The 12,140-nt window shown below is 48.4% G+C and overlaps 1 protein-coding gene across 3 annotated transcripts in view; it reads left to right on the forward strand.

Moving 5' to 3' along the window:
- ctbp1l (C-terminal binding protein 1-like) overlaps window positions 1–12,140 on the forward strand; it is a 43,037-nt gene that overhangs the window by 7,543 nt on the left and 23,354 nt on the right. For all 3 annotated transcript variants that reach the window (XM_083651526.1, XM_083651524.1, XM_083651525.1), the window contains 2 exons: window positions 6,289–6,443; window positions 10,670–10,814. In XM_083651526.1, coding sequence (XP_083507652.1) covers window positions 6,289–6,443; window positions 10,670–10,814 — 300 coding nt within the window. The remainder of the gene's footprint in view (window positions 1–6,288; window positions 6,444–10,669; window positions 10,815–12,140) is intronic.

A 12,140-nucleotide genomic window follows, 5' to 3' on the forward strand; every position in this document is an offset into this window, starting at 1 on the left:
ATCGAAAAAAGTATCGTTCAGGAACCGGTATCGAAATCCAAGTATCGAAACGGTATCGATATCGAAAATTTTTGAACGATACCCAGCCCGAGGTGCGTCGTCGTCGGAGGAGGAGAAGCCAATTGAACAAAGAAGCTCCCGCATACCGTCTTATTATACTTGTGAAAAATAATTTTCCACACCTGACTTCCAAAAGATTTCCCCTTTCTGCAATGTCCACATGAAGAAGAAAGTTGCATGATATGCCTAAAACATGCCTAAAACATCAATCATATTGCTATTGTACTGACAGATATTGCGATATGCGATGCGATTTTAGTGGGAATGGTCATTTTTGTATTTCATTTTCACACACACAAAAAAAAAAAGTGATGTAATTGTTCCTGGGCTCTGTACCAAACAAACATGTTTCCTTACCTCTGGAGACGAGATGCTTTGTAGGCCGGGCGTCTCTGTAGCACCACAATACTGTGACACATTTCACCTTTATCAAATAATTGCAGGCTCCTGGGATTTGGATATTGCACTTGGTCATATTTCCATGATGATTTTGGATGAATTGTGCAGGCCGAATTCTAGTTGTAAGGCCCATATGACACACTTGATTAGTTATATTGCGTTGAATATACTGTATTATGACTGGCCTTTAGGAATGCAATGTTTTGAGGGAGTGTTCTCTTGTTTTGTAGGATCACTAGTGCAGTTAACTCACCCACACACTGGGTCACACCTCGGGCCTTTTATGCCCTGAGCTGCAGCGCCATCCACTGATGTCTTAATCAGATTGTGTTGTCATAATGACGTCATAATGATGTCATAACCTATTTTGGAGAAGCTGGCTTCCACCGCAGAGCCTTGGGTTCAGTTCCCGGCAGCGGAACTTCAGGCTTGGTCAGACGTTCCTACAGACACAAATTGGCCGTGTCTGCGGGTGGGAAGCCGGTGGGGTGTGAGTCCTGATCGCTGCACTATTGCCTCCTCTGGTCGGTCGGGGCGCCTGTTTGGTGGTGAGGGGAACTGGGGGGGGGGGGGGGTGGGTAGTGTGATCCTCCCATGTGCTACGTCCTGCCGGTGAAACTCCTCGCTGTCAGGTGAAAAGAAGCGGCTGGCGGCTGCACATGTATCGGAGGAAGCATATATTAACTAGTCTATGGCGCTCCCCAGATTGGCAGAGGGGGTGGAGCAACGCCCGGGCCAGCAACCTGGGGAATTTGCCAAGTTAGTACGATTGGGGATATAATTTGAGACTCAAATTCTGATTGGTTCCAAATTGAATGCCGCGTCCAAATTGGACCAAATTCGACAGTGCACTTCTTGGGACCCCAGCAACACACCCAGTTCAACGTCGGACGACAGGTTCTGGAGATATGCAGAGGACACACAGACAGACAGACAGACAGACAGACAGACAGACAGACAGACAGACAGATTCCTGAAATAAGTAGATAGATGACCGTGTTCTTCTGTACCTGAAGTGCTCTGAAGCAACTGGTTAAAGTGCTGCGGACTCTTCCTCTCAGTGCGTGTGAGACTGGAGGGGGTTGCTGTTTGCTAAAAGGATATCAGTATACAAGGAAGGGATGTAAGAATTCATTGTTTTTTTTTAATTACATTTAAATTCCCTCCTAGCCAGCTGTTGAGAGGATTAAGGCTTTTAGCAGTAGGGTTGAAATTGAATATAACAACAACATATTTCACTTAATATAGCAAGTATGTAAAGTCACGGATGGTCCAATGAAGGTGCGTGACTTTTGTAGAAAACTCTTAGTACTCGAGTGTTAGGAGGTGCTGCGGTGGAGTGATGGAGATCAGACATCATGCTGAACTAAAATGGAGGGAAGAGTCTGGGAAGAGCCTCTGGAGACGGGCGAGAGGGAGAGGACGAGGTGAAGGGTCGTGGCCGCGGCTAACAGGGAAACGGGCCAGCTGTCTCTTTAAAAAACGACAACAGCACAAACCCCGGAGCTATGCTGATGAGGTTAGTGCTGGTTGGAGGGCCCTGAATGGAGACGCCCTCTGATTGGACGCCGGCCGTGGGGGAGGGTCTGGGTGTGGATGACAGCTGGGATCCAGCCAGCCAAGAACAGTCTGACAGAGAGAGGGAGGAAAAAAAGAACGATAGAGAGGGGAGAGCGAGGCGAGAGTGTGTGAGAGAGAGAGAGAGAGAGAGAGGAAGAAAGGCTGGCTGACAGACTTCATAATGCAAGGTTAGGCCCGGTGTTGCTATATTATTATATGATTTTCTGTGTGTTTGAAGCCATGCTCGTGAAGTCGGGGCTACGCTCTAGGCTTTGGGTGTGGTGCAGCCATGTATGTGCAGTTTCCCTTTTCTGCTTGGCGCGTTTTCGTGTTGTTGTAGAGCAGCCGCTGAGAAGGAATTGAATAACCGTGTGTGTGTGTAGTGTGTAGTGTGTAGTGTGCGTGTGTGTGTGTGTGTGTGTGTCTGGCTGTGTCTGGGTGGAGTACCGCTGCTTGCTGCATTATCATCATGCCCTGCCCCTCCCCCCTTACCTCTCCCTCTCTCTGCTCTCGCTCGCCCGCTCACTCCTCCAACTGCAGCCAGAGGGGCGAGCGAGGCGAGAGAGAGAGAGAGAGAGAGGAGGAGGGATCGAGCGAGCGAGAAGAAAGAGTGAGTGAGAGGAGGAGGGAGGGAGAATGAATGAATCACTGAATGAATTGTATTGTGCGCGCCGCCATGCTTTGGCTTCGCAGGCCTACCAGTATGCCAGCCTGCTTTTACTCACATTACTGCGTGCGTGTGTCTCGTAGGCCTGCTGCTTGTATATTTCCACTAGCAGCACTTCTTCCTCTCAGAAGGCCGTCTTTGTTGGATATCGTGCGGCCGGCGCGATGAACGCCTTTGGCTTTTCGACATGGTGTCAGTTATTACGTCGAGGCTCGGCTGCGGCCGCAGCGGCGGATCGCAGCGGGCTCATTGGCCCCGGTGAGCCCTGCGCAGCTGCACGTGAGTCACACGGGTACAACGGGGTGCGTTTAGCGTTTTAGCGTTTTAGCGTGGGGGTGCCAGGCTGATGTTCTGTTTCTCTTTCTTTCTCTCTTTCCTCTCTGTCTGGAGCGAATGCGTGCGTTGGGAAATAACTCCGACGTCAGAGGAAGTGTTCACAAATATTTGTTTTCCACCCTTTGCCGCTACTACTACCAGCTCCCCGACCCTCCTCCTCCTCCTCCTCCTCCTCCTCCGCACGCACGTCTCAGCATTACCTCCTCGTCCTGCCCCCCTGTCCCAAGTGAATGTTCCAGGCAGCGAGACCCTCTCCTGCCCCCCTGTCCCAAGTGAATGTTCCAGGCAGCGAGACCCTCTCCTGCCCCCCTGTCCCAAGTGAATGTTCCAGGCAGCGAGACCCTCTCTCCCTCTCCCTCTCCCCCACCCTGGGACACACACACCTGTCATGCGAGGGGGGCAGGAGAGCGAGAGGGTCCTGCTGCATGCGTGGGCTGCTAGTGAGGGCAAGGCACAAAGCACAGCTCTAAGAAGGATCTGCTTATGTGATCTTGATTGGGAATCATGTATTGTTCATTTTCCCCCTAGCTTACCACTAGTATTGGCAGCAGCCATGTGACATTCATTGATAGCAGTTTCTTTGTATTTGAAAAGCAACATTATGTCAGTTGGCATAATAGCAAATGGCCTCTGTACTGTATGTACTGTATACCGTACATACAGACAATGTGATTAGCTAGTGAGGTGTGTGTGTATATGTATGTACTGTATACATACAGACAATGTGATTAGCTAGTGAGGTGTGTGTACATGTATTTATACAGTAGATGTGAGTAGCTACTAGCTAGCGAGGTGTGTGTGTATATTTACTGTATGTATTTATACAGTAGATGTGATTAGCTAGCGAGGTGTGTGTGTACATGTATTTATACAGTAGATGTGAGTAGCTACTAGCTAGCGAGGTGTGTGTGTATATTTACTGTATGTATTTATACAGTAGATGTGAGTAGCTAGCTAGCGAGGTGTGTGTATATTTACTGTATGTATTTATACAGTAGATGTGAGTAGCTACTAGCTAGCGAGGTGTGTGTGTGTATTTACTGTATGTATTTATACAGTAGATGTGAGTAGCTACTAGCTAGCGAGGTGTGTGTATATTTACTGTATGTATTTATACAGTAGATGTGATTAGCTAGCGAGGTGTGTGTGTATATGTATTTACGTATGTACTGTATACAGTAGATGTGAGTAGCTAACGAGGTGTGTGTGTATGTATTTATACAGTAGATGTGAGTAGCTAGTGAGGTGTGTATGTATTTATTTGGGGAAAGAGGAGAACCAGTTAATTGGGGCTGGGTGGGGTGAGGGCTCTTCCAGACAGGAAAATTTAGGTCATGTCTCAGACCCCCTCATGAACCCCCACCACCTCATCTGCGGTGTTCTCCACCCCTCCCCCATCCGTCACACTCCACCACCTCTGCTACCCACTCCTCTCTGTGTGTGTCTGCTGGTCTCATATAGTAGTGGTGTAGATCCAGCACTTTAAAGATGAAGCTAACTAGCCCTGGTCTCTGATCGATCAGAAGGTGAAGCCTCTTCATGGTCTCTGATCGATCAGAAGGTGAAGCCTCTTCATGGTCTCTGATCGATCAGAAGGTGAAGCCTCTTCCTGGTCTCTGATCGATCAGGAGGTGAAGCCTCCTCTTCCTGGTCTCTGATCGATCAGAAGGTGAAGCCTCCTCTTCCTGGTCTCTGATCGATCAGAAGGTGAAGCCTCCTCTTCCTGGTCTCTGATCGATCAGAAGGTGAAGCCTCCTCTTCATGGTCTCTGATCGATCAGAAGGTGAAGCCTCCTCTTCATGGTCTCTGATTGATCAGAAGGTGAAGCCTCTTCCTGGTCTCTGATCGATCAGGAGGTGAAGCCTCCTCTTCCTGGTCTCTGATCGATCAGAAGGTGAAGCCTCCTCTTCCTGGTCTCTGATCGATCAGAAGGTGAAGCCTCCTCTTCCTGGTCTCTGATCGATCAGAAGGTGAAGCCTCCTCTTCATGGTCTCTGATCGATCAGAAGGTGAAGCCTCCTCTTCCTGGTCTCTGATCGATCAGAAGGTGAAGCCTCCTCTTCATGGTCTCTGATCGATCAGAAGGTGAAGCCTCTTCTTCCTGGTCTCTGATCGATCAGAAGGTGAAGCCTCTTCTTCCTGGTCTCTGATCGATCAGAAGGTGAAGCCTCTTCATGGTCTCTGATGGATCAGAAGGTGAAGCCTCCTCTTAATGGTCTCTGATCGATCAGAAGGTGAAGCCTCCTCTTAATGGTCTCTGATGGATCAGAAGGTGAAGCCTCCTCTTCATGGTCTCTGATCGATCAGAAGGTGAAGCCTCCTCTTCCTGGTCTCTGATGGATCAGAAGGTGAAGCCTCCTCTTCATGGTCTCTGATCGATCAGAAGGTGAAGCCTCCTCTTCCTGGTCTCTGATCGATCAGAAGGTGAAGCCTCTTCATGGTCTCTGATCGATCAGAAGGTGAAGCCTCCTCTTCATGGTCTCTGATCGATCAGAAGGTGAAGCCTCCTCTCCTTTGAGTATTTTGTGCAGCAGGAGCCTGGATGGATCAATAACCAGCCAGACGCAGAAGACGTGTCTGTGCATTCCTGAACGCTAGCATGAGTGGCTCTGAACACTGGATAGGCCAGGAGCCCGGAAGCCCCCATGCCCCACCGCAGCTTCAGTTACACATTACTTATGTAACCTTAGAACGCACACCTTCTCGCAGCAGGGTACACACACTCTCACACATCGTTCTGATGCTTCCCTCAGGGTGCTGCTGCTGCTGGAGATGAAGGCTTTGGCAGGAAGAGAGAGAGAGAGCCATGAGACCTTCTGAGTTATTATGGTCCAGTATGGTGGCAAAGGCCTGGGGGGGGATTCTGTGGGAGGGTGAGACATGATGACTTACATTGCGTCGGGTAGTCCAGAGACAAAGAGGGACATCAGACTGTTGAGTCACTAACCTCTAGTCCACCCCGACATTACTGCTTTTGAAATACAAGTGGCTGCTACTAGCTGTGTATAGTAAGTAAGTATCGTAGTATTATATTAAGTATCGTCAACAAGCTCTGTTGCATTACAATACTGGTCAATAGCGTAAAGAAAAGCGTCTGAATGTTAGCAGGGCTGTGTTCTTTTGCCCTGCAACGCTGCAACATGTTTGGTACCTCTCATTTATGAGAATTAGATGTTGTAAACGTTTTGGATTTGGACAGTGACGACTTGCGTCTCTCGTGATTGCACAAATGTAACGACCTCCGTGTTTTCTCCCTCGTTGACCCAGGTATTCGCCCCCCCATCCTGAACGGGCCGATGCACCCGCGGCCCCTGGTGGCGCTGTTGGACGGGCGCGACTGCACTGTGGAGATGCCCATCCTCAAAGACGTGGCCACAGTGGCCTTCTGCGATGCCCAGTCCACGCAAGAGATCCATGAGAAGGTACAGAAGATGTGCCGGCACTACACTTACTTGACCACTCGCTACGTTCTTCATTCTCTAGACCAGAGGTGCCCACATTCTTTCCTATGAAGGGCCAAAATTCATCTGGATGGAGGGCTGTGGACCAAAAATAAATGTTGATGTTATGTGAATTTACATGAAGTTCTATTATTTGATAGAAAATTTACATTCTAAAATTAAAATAGGTCTTCTAATTTCATATCGTAAAAGTATCATCAGGCTAGCTTTAAACATGAGCCCGCCACAGCCTCTGAAAGACAGTCATATTGGCGGTGATTTCTTTTCTTTCAAAACCATGGAGGGCCAAAACAAACTGAGCGTGGGCCAAGTTTGGCTCACGGGCCCCAAATTGGTTCAGCCATGATCTCTAGACAGAGGTGGTCAGCCATGCTCTCTAGGCAGAGGTGGTCAGCCATGCTCTCTAGACAGAGGTGGTTCAGCCATGCTCTCTAGGCAGAGGTGGTTCAGCCATGCTCTCTAGACAGAGGTGGTCAGCCATGCTCTCTAGACAGAGGTGGTCAGCCATGCTCTCTAGACAGAGGTGGTCAGCCATGCTCTCTAGGCAGAGGTGGTCAGCCATGCTCTCTAGACAGAGGTGGTCAGCCATGCTCTCTAGACAGAGGTGGTCAGCCATGCTCTCTAGACAGGTGGTCAGCCATGCTCTCTAGACAGAGGTGGTCAGCCATGCTCTCTAGGCAGAGGTGGTCAGCCATGCTCTCTAGGCAGAGGTGGTCAGCCATGCTCTCTAGGCAGAGGTGGTCAGCCATGCTCTCTAGGCAGAGGTGGTCAGCCATGCTCTCTAGGCAGAGGTGGTCAGCCATGCTCTCTAGGCAGAGGTGGTCAGCCATGCTCTCTAGACAGAGGTGGTCAGTAGAGATGCTCCGATCAGCTTTTTTGAGACCGATCACCGATCACTGGAAGCAGTATCTGCCGATCCCGATATGGCCGATCACCATCAATTCAAGCCTTCTATTTATTGTGTCGCATTATTCATATATTTAATTATTCTTAACAACATCGACATTGTATATTAAGTATTAAAATTAGGAGTTGAGAAAGTATCATGAATTGACAACCGTTTTATTGCAGGCTAAGGCAACGTGCAACTCTCTCTAGAGACACTCTCTTAGACAACTTGGAGCTTACAGAGTAGACTGTATACTGTAGCTTTCCTGTGGAAAAATAAATAGTCTTATAAAACAAAAAATATAATACTATGTACACAACATGTGCACCAACACAGCTTGGAACATGTCTGTGAAAGCTGCAGCGATAGCCTCCGCGGTGTGTGACCCAGAAAACTCTTGTGAGTGAAGTACAACTTTGTTCAGGTCGAACTTTTCATCAATAAACTGCGCAGTTAGGCTCAGCATGGACATAGGACAGACACTCGAACTCCAAATGTCAGTCGTGAAGCTGATTGACATGGTGTTGTCTTTCATAAGGCTCTTGATGTGCTTGTACACAATTTGGTATAATTCCGGCAGGCAAACGTCAGTTAAATATTTACGTCCTGGCAGCGTGTAACGTGGATCCAAGCAGGACATGAGGCGTTTGAACCCGAGGTCTTCCGCAACAGACAGCGGCTGCTGATCAAGACATATGAATTCCATTAGCTTTGCATTTATTTATTTTCGTTTCTTGCTGTCGTTGCTGTCGTTTCAATGTCTCTGTTACAGTTAGCTGAGTGAGTGGCGTTTAGGTTGCTGCACGCTCTTTCGCTGCCTTAGCGCTCGCCAACTTTGTAAACTCCTCAAATTCCTTGACGTGGGAAACCTTCAAATGTCTTATGAGGTTCGTAGTGTTGAAACTCTTCTGCTGCGTTCCTCCACGCGGTATCTCCTTTGAGCACACAATGCAAACGGCAAATTTGTTGTCCTTCTCCAACAAGTTGTAAAATTGCCAGACAGGCGACGCCATGTTAGCTGCTGTGCTGTGCTGTGCTGTGTCGCCCAAGCTGCTTTCGCTATAGAGAGAGTGCAACTTCCAAACACTTTTTCGCCACTACCACCACGCCCCCTAAGGAAACTTGGGAGCCAATGAAGCTTCATGACACGGAGAGACAGCCAATCACAAGCTGCCCTTTAGGAGACCGGAAGAATACTACTTGGCAGCCTGGGAGTGCACTATCTCTATATTGAAACGTCTCTGGTAGTAGTTCTTGCATATTTTGTGTCATTCTGATCGGCCTTGTTTGATCGGCACTTTTGATAACTCCGATCAAAGCCGAAAAAGGCCAAATCGGCCGATTCCGATCAAGTGCCGATCGATCGGAGCAACTCTAGTGGTCAGCCATGCTCTCTAGACAGAGGTGGTCAGCCATGCTCTCTAGACAGAGGTGGTCAGCCATGCTCTCTAGACAGAGGTGGTCAGCCATGCTCTCTAGGCAGAGGTGGTCAGCCATGCTCTCTAGACAGAGGTGGTCAGCCATGCTCTCTAGACAGAGGTGGTCAGCCATGCTCTCTAGACAGAGGTGGTTCAGCCATGCTCTCTAGGCAGAGGTGGTCAGCCATGCTCTCTAGACAGAGGTGGTCAGCCATGCTCTCTAGACAGAGGTGGTCAGCCATGCTCTCTAGACAGAGGTGGTCAGCCATGCTCTCTAGACAGAGGTGGTCAGCCATGCTCTCTAGACAGAGGTGGTCAGCCATGCTCTCTAGACAGAGGTGGTCAGCCATGCTCTCTAGACAGAGGTGGTTCAGCCATGCTCTCTAGGCAGAGGTGGTCAGCCATGCTCTCTAGACAGAGGTGGTCAGCCATGCTCTCTAGACAGAGGTGGTTCAGCCATGCTCTCTAGACAGAGGTGGTTCAGCCATGCTCTCTAGACAGAGGTGGTCAGCCATGCTCTCTAGGCAGAGGTGGTTCAGCCATGCTCTCTAGACAGAGGTGGTCAGCCATGCTCTCTAGGCAGAGGTGGTCAGCCATGCTCTCTAGACAGAGGTGGTCAGCCATGCTCTCTAGACAGAGGTGGTCAGCCATGCTCTCTAGACAGAGGTGGTCAGCCATGCTCTCTAGGCAGAGGTGGTTCAGCCATGCTCTCTAGACAGAGGTGGTCAGCCATGCTCTCTAGGCAGAGGTGGTCAGCCATGCTCTCTAGACAGAGGTGGTCAGCCATGCTCTCTAGACAGAGGTGGTCAGCCATGCTCTCTAGACAGAGGTGGTCAGCCATGCTCTCTAGACAGAGGTGGTTCAGCCATGCTCTCTAGGCAGAGGTGGTTCAGCCATGCTCTCTAGACAGAGGTGGTCAGCCATGCTCTCTAGACAGAGGTGGTTCAGCCATGCTCTCTAGACAGAGGTGGTCAGCCATGCTCTCTAGACAGAGGTGGTTCAGCCATGCTCTCTAGACAGAGGTGGTCAGCCATGCTCTCTAGACAGAGGTGGTTCAGCCATGCTCTCTAGACAGAGGTGGTCAGCCATGCTCTCTAGACAGGTGGTTCAGCCATGCTCTCTAGACAGAGGTGGTCAGCCATGCTCTCTAGCATGCTCTCTAGGCAGAGGTGGGCAGCCATGCTCTCTAGACAGAGGTGGTCAGCCATGCTCTCTAGACAGAGGTGGTCAGCCATGCTCTCTAGGCAGAGGTGGTCAGCCATGCTCTCTAGACAAGAGGTGGTCAGCCATGCTCTCTAGGCAGAGGTGGTCAGCCATGCTCTCTAGACAGAGGTGGTCAGCCATGCTCTCTAGACAGAGGTGGTCAGCCATGCTCTCTAGACAGAGGTGGTCAGCCATGCTCTCTAGACAGGTGGTCAGCCATGCTCTCTAGACAGAGGTGGTCAGCCATGCTCTCTAGACAAGAGGTGGTCAGCCATGCTCTCTAGACAAGAGGTGGTCAGCCATGCTCTCTAGACAAGAGGTGGTCAGCCATGCTCTCTAGACAAGAGGTGGTCAGCCATGCTCTCTAGACAAGAGGTGGTCAGCCATGCTCTCTAGGCAGAGGTTTCGCTTTCCAAAAACCAATGGAATCACTACACAGTATACAAGGCCAAAAAACGAGCAACGTTCTGTCCAGCAGAATTGTCTCCTCTCCGTCTTACTGTTTTGCAGGACTGGTTAGCCAGGCTGGATGGCTTGTTAGACAAACAGTCTTAAATCTGAAAATGCCCTTGGCCTTTGTGGAACCACTGTAATGTTTAAATGAGTAAGTTGTGTAATTGAATGTGATGTGAGTTTTTTTTTTAAATGTTTTTATGTGTTTGTGTGTTTGTGTGTAGGTGCTGAACGAGGCAGTGGGTGCCCTGCTGTATCACACCATCACTCTGTCCAGAGACGACCTGGACAAGTTCAAAGGCCTGCGCGTCATCGTCCGGATCGGCTCAGGCTTCGACAACGTCGACATCAAAGCTGCTGCGGAGCTGGGTGAGGCGACAGGACTTGAAAATATATTTAATATACACAGATTACACACACAGTAACTACGTTTACATGCACACACTATTCCACTATTATTCGGAAAATGACAATATTCTGAATTTGATAAGTGTCATGTAAACAGCATATTCCAGTTGCATTTTCCGAATTTGCCCTTTTTCAGAATTTAGCATTTTCCGATTAACACATGTGGGTTATTCCAGTATTATTCAGGTTTTAGCAGGATTCTTTGATCATGTATACAGCGCATTCAGAATAAGCATGTTTGTGCTTTGGTGTTTGTCTGTTTTAATGTTGTAACTTCATCTCTTTTATGCTGCTGTCTTGACCAGGCTTCCCTTGAAAAAGAGCTCTTTGTATTTCAATGGGACCGACCTGGTTAAATAAACGTTGAATAAAAAAATTAAGTAAAATGCGTCTCGATCAGGGTTTTTACCGCAGTTTGTGACGCATGTTGCCTGTTTGTGGTCAACTGATGTGTGCTAGAAAGCGCTAGAAGAGGCGATATAATCATAATAATCCATCATCTCTGGCATGCGAAAAGAAAAGCCCACATTTCTGATCGGGAGGAGATGAGAAACATCGATTTAAAGAGCAGAGAGATATTTAAAGAGAGAGTGGTGCCCTCGGAAGTCCACAATGCTTGCGAGCCTGCGAGGTAATAACGTAGGCTATGAAAATATTTATAAAACAAATTCTATTTTAAATTTCCGTGACTTTTCCAGGTTTCTCATGATACGTACCCTGAAATTTGTTTGGTTGTACTTGTACTGTTCAGTAATTAGCAAAATAGTCTTAAAACCAATATGAAAAAGAATCGTGATAAGATTGTGGATCGTGATCCTGCCTGAAAAAATCGTGATATATGTTTGCCATATCGCCCACCCCTAATGTAGGCTACTAGCCTACTTTTTATGAAAGACTTGGATGCGCAACACCAAACTTTTCAGCAGCAAGCTCCTGAAATGGACCAAGTGATGCTCGTAAGAATAGTGCTGCTCTGTTTATTCTCAACAGAAAAACTCCGCCTACCTGCATCTCTCTCTCCCCCCCTCTCCTTCACGTGTTGGGGATGGCGAGCTACGGCTGCATGTAAACGGGAATATTAGTGGATTATTAATTTAGTCGGAATATTGTCATTTTCCGAATATGGGCAAAAAGCGGAATATTGTGTGCATGTAAACGTAGTCACTGAAGGACACATAGATTCATTGGTACTTTGATCTACAAAAAGATGAACTATATGCGAACACAGACTATCATCTAAGCAGGCAGAGGGATTCACAGGTTCATATTGTCCATCATGATCAGAAC

The sequence above is a fragment of the Poromitra crassiceps genome, assembly GCF_964638095.1.
Source record: "Poromitra crassiceps genome assembly, chromosome: 15".
Classification (NCBI taxonomy): Eukaryota; Metazoa; Chordata; class Actinopteri; order Beryciformes; family Melamphaidae; genus Poromitra; species Poromitra crassiceps.